The sequence below is a fragment of the Centroberyx affinis genome, unplaced genomic scaffold, assembly GCF_046629955.1.
Source record: "Centroberyx affinis isolate AG114_WGS23_722 - 3 ecotype Tasmania unplaced genomic scaffold, CSIRO-AGI_Caff_v1 ptg000225l_1, whole genome shotgun sequence".
In the NCBI taxonomy this organism is placed as follows: Eukaryota; Metazoa; Chordata; class Actinopteri; order Beryciformes; family Berycidae; genus Centroberyx; species Centroberyx affinis.
Window position 1 is genome coordinate 1 of NW_027278912.1, and position 13,977 is coordinate 13,977.

Sequence of the window (13,977 nt, forward strand, 5' to 3'; positions counted from 1 at the left end):
GCCAGCTTTGTGCGAACGGTTACGAGCGGGGCCCGCTGAGATTTGTCTCGCGCGCCGCTCTGCAGCAGCAAATGACAAAACCTCAAAGTCAATTTGGAGGTGACTGGTTAACGTCCGCACCGCGGCCCCTCGAGTGAGGAGGTGGGATGGGAGGTCAGCGGAGGAGATGAGGGGTAAAAAAAAGTCCCAGCCATCAGGTGAGCTGAGTGACAGGGAGTGGAGGGGGATGCTGAAAGGGGGTGGTTGGGGGGGGCAACAGGGACACAAACAGGGGAGGAGGCAGGGGGGGGGTTGTACAACTACATTTTAATCTAGTCAGGCCTCAATCCTGATAAAAGGAATCTGTCCATCTCTCTCCTTTCCATTTTGGGGGTCATCAATCAAACGTGTCACTGGCCTCTGCTCCGGTGGATGCGTGGGTCTCGGGGGAGAGCGGCCGGGGCGCGCGCTGCAGATGCTGCCCAGAATGGAAAAAGCACACAGATGAAAGGGGGGTGGGGGGGGGGGGGGGTATAGTGGATGGAGAGAATGAGGACATGCCGGATGGCGGATGATGCTATGAGATAGACAATGGAACAACAGGTGTATTATATTCGCCACAAGTAACCAGGCCAAAATCGGTGAAGATAATATCTAATATATAAAGCACTGTGCTGCAACCACAAAGCAATACTCAGCCTTAACTGTAGGTTACTTTCATATACATTCGGTGCTCAAATATATGACACAAGACCAGTACATAGTCTACATAGCATGTTTGGGACATTTGGAAACATCCTGATCTAGAATGTGTCCACTACATTGCTGCAGCCTTTAAAAAATGATCCGGCAGCGCACATTAGTGAAATAAGCCAGTTTTATCGCCTAAAAGTCCCCGTCCCGGTGTCCTTGGCACCTGGTATTGATAGAGACCTCCGCTGCACCCGAGTGAATTAACTTTCCCCAGGACACTCGCCTTGGACTTCGCCCGCCAATAACGCCGCACATTTTTGGCCCCGGCGTACATCACTCCTCCATTTCTGTTCAATATACAATCAACTGATGGTGTCACTGGGGTGACATTGTCTCTACAAGTGTCATTCGCCGGCCTTGAGAGCACTTACACTAAATGGCTCTTCGCCAAATAGCCCTTCAGCGCCGAGCCGGTTCAATTGCACTGTCAAAAGGAGAATTACCTGCCGAGGGGGGCCCCAAATGGGAGCTCTCTCCACTGATAAAGGACGCTGGGAATCATTTGGCTAATGTCCGCATTAAAGAAGCTCATTTCGCAGGAGTGAGGCATTGAGGGGGGAATCGCCCGCATCTGCATAAGCAAGGGTGGGGGGGGGGGGGCAGTGAGAGTAAGCGCCGTCGATTTGACTTAATTGAGAGGCACGTGGCAAGCTTGGGCAGTAAGAAAGTGTGTGTGTGTGTGTGTGTCGGGGGGGGGTAAGGCATTGAGAAAGAGGTTTCAGTGGGTGTGATAGCAGCCAGCTGTAAAGCTATGACGACTATAGACTGGGTGGTTGTTGTAGAGTTGGACGCGGGGGGGGGGGGTTCTCTCACCCTTACACCCCTTTGTCTCCTGGCCATCTGCTGGGGGTTTCATAATGGGTGTGTGTGAGGAGAGGAGAGGAGAGGAGAGCGGGGGGGATGGGGGGGGGGTTACATTCCGTCACCTTCCAGCCGTCCGCCGCGCTGCACAGCCTCTGCTGGGACTCTGCTGAGCCAGGAGGCTGCAGACCGCTCTGACACACCGGGAAGAGAAATTTACAGCCCCCGACCCCCGCTGCTGACCCCCCCCCCCCCCCCCCCACCCCCACCCCCACCCGCTCAAATGACTCTCCATTTCCCAAACAGTCACTTTGGCTTTTATCAGCCATTTTGCCTGTGAACGGGACGGGAGGAAGCGGGGCCGATTCGGACTAAACCGAAGCCTGACTTGAGACGAGCTGTGGGATCAGCCAGAAGTGGACTTACAGGACCAAAATGTCACGCGTTTAATAGAACATTTAGTTGCGTTCTACTCGATTATGGGGGAGACGGGACAGTATTTCCCATGTAGCCTAGACCCTGTTTTACATTCTGCGTGTGCTACCAAACAGTGTAAGATGAGATGAAACTTGATCGATCCCCACAGGGAAATTAGGGGGTTGCAGCAGCAAAAGTAATAGGATTCAGCAGGGACACAAAAAAACTATGTAGAATATGAAATAAGCAATAAAAGGTAACACTTTACAATAAGGGTACATTCATTAAGGGTTAGTTAATGCTTAATAAGCATTAACTAACCCTTAATTAACAGTTAACTAATGTGTCTGGTAATCATTTACTAATGGTGTTCATGTTAACTAAGGTATTAATTTATACATTATTTAATAGTCATCTTTATAAACTATTAAATAATGTATAAATTAATACCTTAGTTAACATGAACACCATTAGTAAATTACACATTAGTTAACTGATAATAATAAGGGTTAGGCTTAGTTAGTTAATGCTTAGTAAGCATTAACTAACCCTTAACTTAGTGCACCCTTATTGTAAAGTGTTACCCAATAAAAACAGTAAAGAATGATAATAATTGTGGGGTTCTGTAAACATATCCTGCTGTCAATTTAAACATGTTAAGCAGACTGTAGTGGAGGAGTATGGCTTACTAACATGTTTGGATTAAGATAGTTGTTACTGCAGTTTTTACATACAGATGTCACTAGCAGTCATGATTGCTTGCTTAAATAAGGATTAGAATTACACTATATTACATAAATACAAGTATGTATAAGCATAATGTAATTAATTAACTGACAATAACGGAAGAACAAAAATCAGCAAAATGATATATGCTTTGTGTTCTAGTGCATCCATTTTAGTACATATTCTATGTGAGTTTAATTCTGTGAGTAACATCATACCGCGAATATGAGCTCAGTCTCAAAACCATGTGCTCGCCATAAAAAATGCAAATCAACACAGAGTAAAAATCTGTCTCATTTAGCTAATTGGCACTCTCGCTTTGGGCCTGTGTGTCTGAACGTGTGTGTGTGTGTGTGTGTGTGTGTGAGAGTGGTATTGACCCCCCGTGAGCAGATGGGGCCCCTCCACACCGCTCCGCTCGGGCCTGAACACACACCGGGTCGCGCAGGAGAAAGGCTGTGGGAGTGTGTGTGTGTCAGCGGCCATCTGACACCTCCCACAACTGGTCTGCACTCGCCCCGCGCTTTCCATCTGAATGTAACAAATGGAGTGCAATCAGGCAATGGAGTTAATTATCGAGATGGCGTGTGAATGCAGATACTTCACATGATAATCAGGGACTGTCTCCGTCTATCCGGGCGGTAAGCGAACACATCAAGTTCAGTGCAAAAAAGTTGAAAAACGTTATATTTACATTTTACATATGAGGCCTTCAGCTGATGCTCTTATCCGCTTATAATGAGACTAGAATACGCTTTACTTCCTAGATCACTAAAAATGACAAGCAACCAAAAATAAGAAGGTCAAAGGTCAGGGCCTAAAAGGAAAAATCCACCCTTAGATTCTCTCACATTGTTAAATATCATCAATCTTTGATGTTCAATACATTCCAGGAGTTATTTTGCGATGAAGTGTTGCAATTAACTTTTTTGGTGTCTCCACTTTCCCTCAACCTGCCTCCTCTTCCTCTATATTTCCCAGAATGACTTTCGCCCCTTACTCAAAACACAAACATGTCCTGTGGCCGCATTGCGTTCTGGTCTAGGTTTTACATCCTGAAACATCAAACTCCACATCAACAGGAATGAGAAAGATACACCACCAAACAACAAAAATGGACCCAGAAAGGCAAGGTGCATCACCAATACCTGTTCTTTTTTAATAGTGTTTGTTAGTTTGTTGTTGTTTATTGGGTGGATTTTTCCTTTAGTGCCCTTATTATATTCCTGTGACCATAGAATGTAATTGGGAGCGCTAGGACAAGAAATAGAATACGAACTAAGGATTGATAGAACAGGGAAACCTGGGAATGGCGGAAAAAGCAAACCACCAGTTGCGTAGCCTTTTTTTAAAATTTTATTGTATCTACTTGTTCTAGTTGTTGGTGTTCCTGTGGTAAACCAGTGGAGAGAGCCAGGTGGGCCCCGAGGATGATTGGGGGCTGTTCACATACAATTATGCTGATGGAGTGGCGGCCCGTGTTCCGTCTTCCCTTTCATTCTTTGATACAGTCGGGCTAATGGAGGGCCTGTCCGTCACAGCAGATACAATTACAGTGATTGAAGGCTTGTCCGCTCCTCTCTGCCTCTGCCTGTCTGGCCCGTGTTGGGGCTGTTAGGGCGATCGGAGGCGGAACTCCAACAGGATTCACTTTGGCGAACAGTTCACAGAGAAGAAATGGTGAAAGGCGTGTGAATAATGGGTGCAGGCAGGGTTGAACTGCCGCTAGGGATCAACAAATAGGGGCCAATATCGCTACTTTTGTATAGAAGCTGCAGACAGTTGCTATTTTGTACTGCTTCAGTATCTTTAAAACTCCAAGTATTCAGTGTTTCCCCAGACTTTTCTTCATGTCTGGGTGGAGAAGCCTCTGAAACAGGATTTCGACCATCGTGGGACACCAAAACTCTCCACTGACACCCACAGATGAAATTCTTTAGCAGCTCTTTAATGCAGGGTGACTCACCACACCTATTCGACGGCAGGGGAAACTCTGGGATGCATTGCTGTCTTTAAATACAGAATTAATTACTGAACAATTAAATGAATAAATAAAATGTGCGAAGAAAATCGTAATTTTATGTCAGGTTTACACTGTGCTTAGGTAGGAACCTCCATCATATCAGACTGGCTGAGAACAGATTTTTAATAAAAGGCCAATATCAGCTAATTGCCACTTCTTATCACCCAAGTTGAATATCTACTCTTGATACATTTTCTAAAAGGTTATGTCATCTTAGAATCTATAAGGCATCACTGATACATCTAGTTGATTTTGAGCTTCTCTGTGTGCTGTACAGGGTCCTGAGGGGCACCCGGCTGTATCGCTCGCTGTGATTGATTTTGCTAGTCTTTTCTCTCTCTCAGGCCCCGGGTCACGTGCCGGCCTTTGTCCCCCCCCCCCCCCCGTGGCAGAGCGGAGGCAAGTCGAGGTAAAGGAAAAGCAACAGCAGCTGCCGAACGGCCCCCCCCCCCCCCGCAGAGCAGCGTCTTGCCGTCAGTCCGCTAAGACGGACGACAAGACCGGCCTCCAGCTCAGGTCCACAGCTTACTGCTCTCACTGAAGCCTCTCTGAATGAGATGGATGGGGCTTCTGCTGGGTGCTGGGTGCTTTACTTTCTCTCAACCTAAATAAATTATCTTTTCTCTCAGGTTTGAACGGACATAGGAGCTGGGTATTAAAGGCAAACTTGACAAGAGCATGTGGGTTTGGACTTGATGTGGACTATACTGCCCTCTGAACACGATCCTGTCATGATGCGTTGTGTTTGCAGTGTCCCACAGGTGCAGTGAGCACCGGCCCACGGAGAATGACGAGGCAAACACATGCAAAAGTAATGACGTTTAATTCAAACGAAACCATGCGACAGGTCACCATCACCCTGACTAGATTCACACCCGTTATAAAATAAACATCTAAAGCCATACATTGCATTCAGTGGGCATTCACTGTACGAGAGATGGCTCCGTGGAGTTAACACAGGTCAGCCCTAGGATAAAACAAACCAAAACAAGAACCAAAAGTACAAAAAAAAACAAACAAAAAAAAAAAAAAACACAACTCCTCCCTCTCCACACAGGCCACAGTACAGTGGTGATCCTGAAAAGGTGCCGAGCACACAAAATGAGCGTTTTCCAAAATCTGAACAGAAAAGCATGAGGAACCTGTAGCACCCACCCCCCACATACCCACCCACTACCCACTACCCCTCCCTCCCACTGGCTTTCTAATAATCAGTCACCATCACAAAGCGCTATGAACCATATGGCACACAGAGGACAAGTCTGAGAACATGAGTGATGGGGCCAGGAGTGCCCTTGTTGTTGATACATACGCCGCTGAATGTCTAGTAGCAGTTTTATTCCCATGTACCGTACATGCGCTCGTGTTTTTTTTTTTTTTTTAAGAGAAAGGCCCAGCAAATTCACATCATCGGGATTGCGGAGACCCGGATACTCGATTTGAGAACCCGACGCAGCCTGGGGGGGGGGGGGGGACGAAGCGAAAGCGATGTCGGGGGCGGCGGGGGGGGGGATAGCTTTATTTTTCAGCGTACTGAAAGATGTCGAGGTTTTCTCGTTGGGGGGGGGGGGGGGGGGGGGATGTTAACAACTCAAAAAGCAGAATGTGCTGAACATTTAACATCCATATCTCAACGGGTGGGGTGGGGTGGGGGTGGGGGGGCGGTTACGGAAGTATATTTCCTTTTGCCGAAAAGCGAGTCATCTCGAATCCCTCGCCGTGACACACGTATAGTTAAGGAGTAACTGTTGCCGCCCTATGGAAGAATCCGGCACACACACACACACACACACACATATGATAGGTACACTCAGTAAGATCATTTATGTTATTTTACAATCTGGATGTAGAACACAAAAGAGAATAAAAAATAAGATTAGTAAGATGTACAGTATGTTGTTGTTGTTTTTTTTTCCGTATCGTAATGTCTGGTCTGCACGGTGAGCGTTAAGGGACGATCGGGCGGGGGGGGGGCTCGAGGGGAGGGGAGGGAGGGGGCGGGTTCACCTGGGGCGTCCTTCTCTCTGTCCGATGGGAATGGTGAAGGAGGGTTGGGGGGGGGGGGGGGGGGGGTCGGGGTCTGAAAGTGGTAAAGTCAGCGTTAAGTATTTATGATCGTGTGCGGTGTCGTGTGTGTGTGTGTGTGTGTGGTGTGTGTGCGCGAGTTCGTGATGAAGAGGGGGCGGGGCGGGTTTGTGGTTAGCAGCGGGGGGGGGGGGGGCCTCAGTTGCTGTACACCTGGCCCTCGGGCGGCTGGGGGAGCTTGGCGTTCTCTTTGCACATCATGAGCCGCCTGAGCTCCTGCAGCACCATGCGGATGCTGTACGTGTTCTGCCACTTGGCCAGCGTCGACACCGCCCGCGTGTCCACCTGTGATGTCACACACAAAAAAAAAAAAAATGTGATTGACAGATTGAGGGACGGGGCTTCTCGTGTTTGTCTGATGGACTATATGGTAAGAAAGCTTCATCTGTGCTTCTAATGGGCTTATAATCTCTTGGTAATGTATCATAACCCTCTCCAAGTAAAGTGCAACCAGACTTTTCTGCAAGTGTCATCATGCAATTCCAGAAAGAGCTATACATAGGGCTGGGCAATAATTCGATATTATCGTTCATCCTCTTTCAGTGGAATCATATTGTGATGATATGAAGATATTTTGATATCGTGACACACATTTCTGCTGTCTAAACTGATGATGACAAGCAAATTTTACTTAAAAACTCTCATAAAATGAGGTATGGTAGGAATATTATTTGAATATTTCTGTTTTGTTTGACATCACACCTAACATTACCATTCGGTTCAATGAGATGAACATTAATTTGATTATTTAACGTGATTTTGCGTACATGAACCGTATCGTGATATATATTGATATCGAGAAAAATCCTTAGGATTATCGTGATATTGATTTCAACCATATCGCCCAGCCCTAGCTACACATATTTAATTTCTCCTCCTCATGACATATGCATGCAGGCACACTGTATCCCAAACGCAACTCATACACAGATTTAGCTGCTGGATTTAGCTGCTGGAGAGGGTTGATGTTTCCATAATAACATTATTTTCGAGGGGGTAATGTGTCCGGCTACGATGAACGCTCCTGCCTAGAATGGTGATGCTGACATTTAGATAGCCGACTTGGAGACTTACCACTCCGTTTGAGTTGTGTACGCCATTCAGGTTGACCTTGGTCACAAAGCGGACGAAGGGGGGGGTCTCCGGGTATCTGGGTCCACATTCTACCTTCAGACTGTATATCCTGTTTTCATAGATTGTCTGCAATAACAAAAAAGGAGGACAACTTAGCTCACAGAGATAAAGTCACAAAGCAACAGCATTTAGATGGGGGTCTTGCTTCTGTAATTCAGCGTTATTTCCGGTTGAAACGGGACGTTGGGGTGGGACATAACGCGGGGAGGGGCTGTGTAAAAGCGGGTGGGGTTTGGACCGGGACAGACATGGAGAGAGACTCAGAACTGTGAAATGCTTTGTGCATAATCTTCAGCTGAGAGGTAAAAGAGAAGCTGCAGCATAAAGAGGTGGAGAGGTCGTGAATCATAGTTTATTGGTTTGTGGTACGCAACAAAACTAATATGCAACAGCGGGGTCATTCCAGGTTGGCCAGCAATATGAGCTGTTTATGGAGGTAAAAATAGACACTAATCACCCACTTGCTTTGGTAGATGTGTTGGATATTATGTTCCCACTTCATGTTATGCACATGTTGCACGTCACTGCTCTTCCCAAAGCCTACCACCACAGCACCGTTGTCATCCAGAGGTAAATTCGTGTCAGTCGGGGAGAGGCACTTGAGAAGATTTTCTACAAAACAGGATGGTAATTTATGACCGTCCAAACTTGTTCTTCTTGAGTTGCAAGTTTAGATGGTCCTTGCAACTCAAGAAAAACAAATAATGAAAAGACTGCTTACTTCACTCAATGGTGGCCATGTATTTTTGAAATAAATGGCAGTATAAATACTTGATTCCTGAAAAACCTGGATATATGTGGGTATTGGATCTATGAAACGCTTATCCGTTTCATATTCAAATTGAAAATAGGAAAAGGGGAAATGAATGCAATATTCTAAAATCTCAAATTTTGGCCCTGTGGATAAATGCAAAATTGGGATTTTAGACTTTCTTTTGGTTGTTGTTTTCTATGTTTTGTTTCGCTTGTAAAAAATAATAATAATAAATTACTTTTGGACACTAAACTTGCGCACAAATAATTAGGCGGGACGTTGGGCTCCACTGACCGATGCACTCCACCCTTACGCCAATCCACCAGTGGCATGGTGCTGAAATGAAAGATACCCCAGTTTACTGTTCCAGTGTGTGATTGTGAATCGGAACATTGAACTGCGAAGCGTTACATGGGCCCTTTTGTCTTAACAACGGTGATATTTTTTCAAAGCAACTCTTCCCCCCCCCCCCCCCATGTGGTGCTGGAAGCGTGTGGGCCGAGCGCAGACAGCAGCAGCGTGGTGTGTAGCTGGAGGTCTCACCCTGGACGGGCCGAGGATCATGCCGTTCCAGCGGGTTAGCGTCATGTCGTCGTCGTCCTCCAGGCCCCAGCTCACCGTACCGTCTCCCACTCCCTTCTGACCTTCCTCCAGTTCCTCCAGCAGCCGGAAGCTGCGGGGAACTTGAACGCCTTCGCACACACACACACACACAAAAAACAAAAGTTCCGATGATTTTTTGTTGGTGGACACTTCAGGAGAAAATTCATTGTTCACAGACAACTCAAGGGGTTTGCCTGAACGGGAACTGTTGAACAGGAGTTGGTATTAGCAAAAAGAAAATGTCTTTGGAAAAGGGATACATTGCTGTTCAATATTCATTTTAGCAATATCCCTTCATTACCAATTCCTACTTTAACATAGTAGCACTAAGGCGAGCCAGCTATTGCTACCATAAAATCAATCATTCTTTCAAATTCATGGATCACAGAACTGTAATGTCAACAAAACTAATGTAAAGAAAAAAGGATTAGAGTCCAAAGTATTTCATTGTGGGGGAAAAAGTGCAAAAAACAGAAAGAACTGATGCGATGTAGTGTGGAACAAATATTTTCTCTTTGTGCACTTTTCACCTTTTTTTTCCCCATATTGGACCACTTTATAGACTTAATTTATATTTTTCCTCTGTTTGAAAGCCTTCTATCCAAACATTCCATCACTTTCATTAAAGTGTTGGTTGGAACCTATGCACCACTGGATAATCTAGCGATACAAATACTGAATAGTGCCACATAGACGGCCTGCATCTTTTTCCATATACAATATCTAGGACGCACAACCCTTGACTTCCCCCAGTGAAATATTATTCCAACATTTTCAGGCGTAATTGGCTATAATCAGTGCCCACATTCACTGATCACTGATCGTTTAAAAATGTGTAATTGGCCCACATTTAAATGGTCAATCTCTAGTTTGGAGCGGAAACATGCAATTGTGTCTAGCTGGAGAACTGGTTGAGCAACAAAAGATGTGCAATAACCTGTTTTGTCCGACTACCGTGGTTTCACTCTCTACTTGTCTCTTGCCATGGCTAATTTGTGAGAGTGACTAAGGATCAACTTTGTTGCCATGTTTCCTCACCCACATTGACCACAACCAGGAATAAACAGAGGAAGAACTGTGTACTTAGCATGAGCAGCGATAGCCACCATGGCTGAACACACAAAGAAAAGAGAAACTCAAACTGCAGCAACAGAGAATCCAAGGAAAAAGACAAAGTCACAGTACTGGACACACTGTTTGATTGACAGGTGATCCTCTGGGAAGTGCAGCGCAGAAACACCACAGCAATGAGCGCTGAGCCCCAAAGATGGAGACAGAATAAAAACAACAATCTCTTGGATAACTACTCTACTCGTTAGAATAGTCAATAGTTATGGTGGTCGGTGTACTGGTAGAAACCATACACCAGTAGAAATCTGTGCTAAACTTTAGAATTGCCCACACCGTTTCTACCAGATGAGCCACAAAGGCTGGCCGTGAACAATCTTTGGTTGAACATGAGCCATTTGGACGTGTTAACATTCACACAAGGGTTAGGGCTGCCTCATGAGTAGCACCTGTGTGTGTGTTTGTTGATGTAGCCTAAGCAGAGACAGTGAAAGTAAAACAAGCGCACCTCCTAATCTCTGACCAAGCTAAAGCCAACAGAGATGAAGAAGATGATGGGGTTTGTGTGAAACATTTGCCAGTTTCCCTCAGGTTTTGTGTTTTGAGATGTACAAGGACAGTTCTGGCCACAAGTAATATTATGTAGATGCTAGTGAGCAGTGTGGGGGGAAAAAAATCAGGTAGGCCTATAGGTTTCGTTCCAGCACATGCATGAGGATGCGTCAGCAAGCGCTTCTTGATGATGGGTGGATACTGGGTAGGTAAGCCAACTGGATTATCCCTCAGAGCTAAAATAACACTGCATTCAAGCGAGGGCGATGTTAAAACTTTGCCAAGCCTTGAAAATTAAATTGCTGCCAAATGGATGTGAACAATGCAACCCCGAAGACAATCATGTAAAGGGAATTTGCAAAGGTTTTGTGAGATAAGAAACTCATGCAGCTTGTAGATTAGACAATAATATACAATGTTTTTGGAAATGGAGTGATTCCTTGGGGAAACTCCTTGGTGCTATTGGAGCTGAGTTCAATTTAAATGCTGCATGATCCTGTCCTCTCTGTGGACTACACATCTGGACGTGCAGAGCTTTTCTACGCCTATGTGGACAACACACATAGCTGACCAACTGAATCATCTCCTTAGGATAGGCAAATGCCGCCACATCTGTGTACTGTCTGTGAGACTGACACTGGGGGTATCCACAGGTCACAGACCACATGTGACCTGTGGATACCTATAGCTCCTCTATGGCCACACACATGCGCTGTGACATATTGAAGACACAAGCTGACCTTTACAGTCAGCTAGAGAACATTTCATTTCATTTAGTTCAGTGATCACTTTAAAACTACTCACTTAGCTAACGTTAAATGGTAGTTTCGTTACAATCTCAGTCTGTGGGCTTTACTAAAAGACTAAATACACAGCAGCAGACTAGGACAGACAGACTGACTTAAATGTTTTGAGCAATCTGCCATTAGCTTAAAGAATTTTGAAGCTTTAAGAAATCACGTTACGTTAGCTTTCTGTTAGTTGCCTACTAACGTAAACTGCAGGTGTGAAAAGTTAACTAGATAACTTAGGCATAAAGACGATAGTTATCCGGTTATCAAGCACCACGTTAACTACAACTGCGCCTTGTATGGGTTCAACTATTCGCGAGCTAATTTTGTGCATTCATTCTCAAATGCCATGACTCTGCAGTTGTTGGGTAGGGCTGTGTAGCCCTAACGATATCTAACCCAACTATATCTATATCCATCAAGCTCATCACAGTTGTCAATGATTTGCGAACTAGCTAACCAACCAACCAGCCCCCTGAACAAACGTGAGGTGAGATGTGCTCTTCACCAGAATACAGCCTTCCCTCTGCCCTGCTAGCTAGCTAGCTAACGATACATGGCTGTTGCAGTTGGGCGAGTGCTGCTGAAAGACTGGGCCAGCTCAGCTACCAAGCTAACTTAGTCGTTTTAATGGTAGCATGTTCTTGCGAACAGCATGCTATTACAGTCAATGCTACACCGTGGCTTGTCTGTTACACTATCTGTTACTAACAGCAGCGTTTAGGATGTTTTGGAAATCGTACACCTTGAACCAAATCAACGAGTCGTTACTGTCAGTACAAACGTGAAATCGGTTTACCTTCTCCGGCGGCGGCCGCCATCTTTGTCACTGCTCAGCGGGAGCGCGCACGTATGTTGTTCACTCTGCGACGCGGGTCCGTCATAACAAGAAACCAAAACCACCTAACTCCACACCACACCTGCACTGTACAGATGTGAACACAGCGAGTTTCATTTTCCGTTCACTGGAAACGTGTCAAAAAATATATTGTCAAACTAAACTCTTTTTTAACGTCCTTTCCCTGCACTCTGTTAATTATGTTGTTTCTCTTCACTGTGGCCGCCAATTCCTTTGTTCAGTAGCCTGTTATATGGAGTGGAGTTATGCCTGGAGGTATAACGAGAACGGGGACGCAGAGCAAAATGTGACATGGGGGTTTCAGTGTCGGGACTCTATACTCGCTAACCATCTATAAGGCAGCACAAAACCCCATTGGTTAAAGCCAATACGCTTGTGCCACCTACTGGACAATATGAATAATGTCAGATTGATAACTCCCTCAAGCGTCAGCCCAAGGTAAATAAAGTGGATTTTTAGAAACCCATCCTGTATATATTATATTGAGATCTTCCCGTATTCTTCTGAGCGCCAATAAAACCTCTAGATCTGCTGTCATTTCATCTGTATAGCATGCCACTTTGCTCCGTGTCCGATTATTATTAGGCTATTAAAAATGCTCCACAAGCTATGGAAACTCTTTCTCCGTGTCAATTAGCATCCCTGATCCCTGATGCTCTTTTTTTATACAGAAAGTACGAATCACACATTTTAAAAAGCTGTTCGCAAACGCTCCAAATGTTGCTTGAGGTGTCATGACTTGAACAAATGCCATCACACACACCCAAGCTGACCCAACTGGTATTTTCTCCACAGTTGCTGGTGGATTGACATTGATGGGTCAATGTTGGGTTTTTAAAATCAAGGGTTTTAGGCCTGTTGTTTCCCTGTTTATATGGATGTCAAGTTCAGTGTTTTCTGAGATTAGAAGAGGATGAATCTGTGATTGTAGCGTTGGAGTCCCAGGAGCAGACAGGCTTCTAAACCCGTGATTCTCAACCTTTTTCATATCAAGGACCCCTAATTTAGTTCACATTAGAGCCACGGACCCCCATTTCAGAATCAGAATCAGAATTTGATGAGCTTTTGTCTCCCTGACCCAAATCTGAGAATGTTTTTATTGTCAGATATGATGTTGTCCAGAATTCCATGACTATCTGTATTGTAGGTAGAGAGATAACAGAGAAACTATGATCAAAACAGTCATTCTTCTACATTCTCTCATCGTGTCAACTTCTTGTAAATGAAACAATGGTGTAACAGTTTAACAATTCATCAATTCGCTGGGGACCCCCTGGAACCCCCTCAAGGACCCCCGGTGGTCCCCGGACCCCACGTTGAGAACCTGTGTTTTGTGTAGCTCCCTTTTCCAGAAAGAGTATTTTTCGATAAAGCCATTACTGTCCCAAACAGCTGTTGCGCGGACTTGTACGTTCATGTTTGTACGCTATGT

At 45.3% G+C, this 13,977-nt stretch overlaps 1 protein-coding gene across 2 annotated transcripts; it reads right to left on the reverse strand.

Annotated features, from left to right (window-relative positions):
- Positions 1 to 6,497: 6,497 nt before the first annotated feature.
- Positions 6,498 to 12,544, reverse strand: LOC139663441 (ubiquitin-conjugating enzyme E2 variant 1-like). 2 transcript variants are annotated; one of them, XM_071542117.1, is made up of 4 exons: positions 12,486 to 12,544; positions 9,216 to 9,364; positions 7,859 to 7,984; positions 6,498 to 7,069 (listed from the first exon to the last, which is right to left on the reverse strand). In XM_071542117.1, the coding sequence occupies exons 1-4, from the start codon at positions 12,505 to 12,507 to the stop codon at positions 6,923 to 6,925; spliced, it is 444 nt and encodes a 147-aa protein (XP_071398218.1). In that variant the 5' UTR covers positions 12,508 to 12,544; the 3' UTR covers positions 6,498 to 6,922. The 2 variants fall into 2 exon arrangements, with proteins under 2 accessions (XP_071398218.1, XP_071398226.1); XM_071542125.1 differs by lacking the exon at positions 12,486 to 12,544 and adding an exon at positions 9,799 to 9,820 and having other exon boundaries at positions 9,216 to 9,355.
- Positions 12,545 to 13,977: the final 1,433 nt, after the last annotated feature.

Excerpts from the sequence above, each read along its gene's own strand:
- LOC139663441 (XM_071542117.1), bottom strand. The coding sequence starts at position 12,507 with ATGGCGGCCGCCGCCGGAGAAG. Across the intron at positions 9,365-12,485 it reads GGCGGCCGCCGCCGGAGAAG|GCGTTCAAGTTCCCCGCAGC; the intron begins GTAAACCGATTT and ends GTGTGTGCGAAG. Across the intron at positions 7,070-7,858 it reads TACACAACTCAAACGGAGTG|GTGGACACGCGGGCGGTGTC; the intron begins GTAAGTCTCCAA and ends GTGACATCACAG.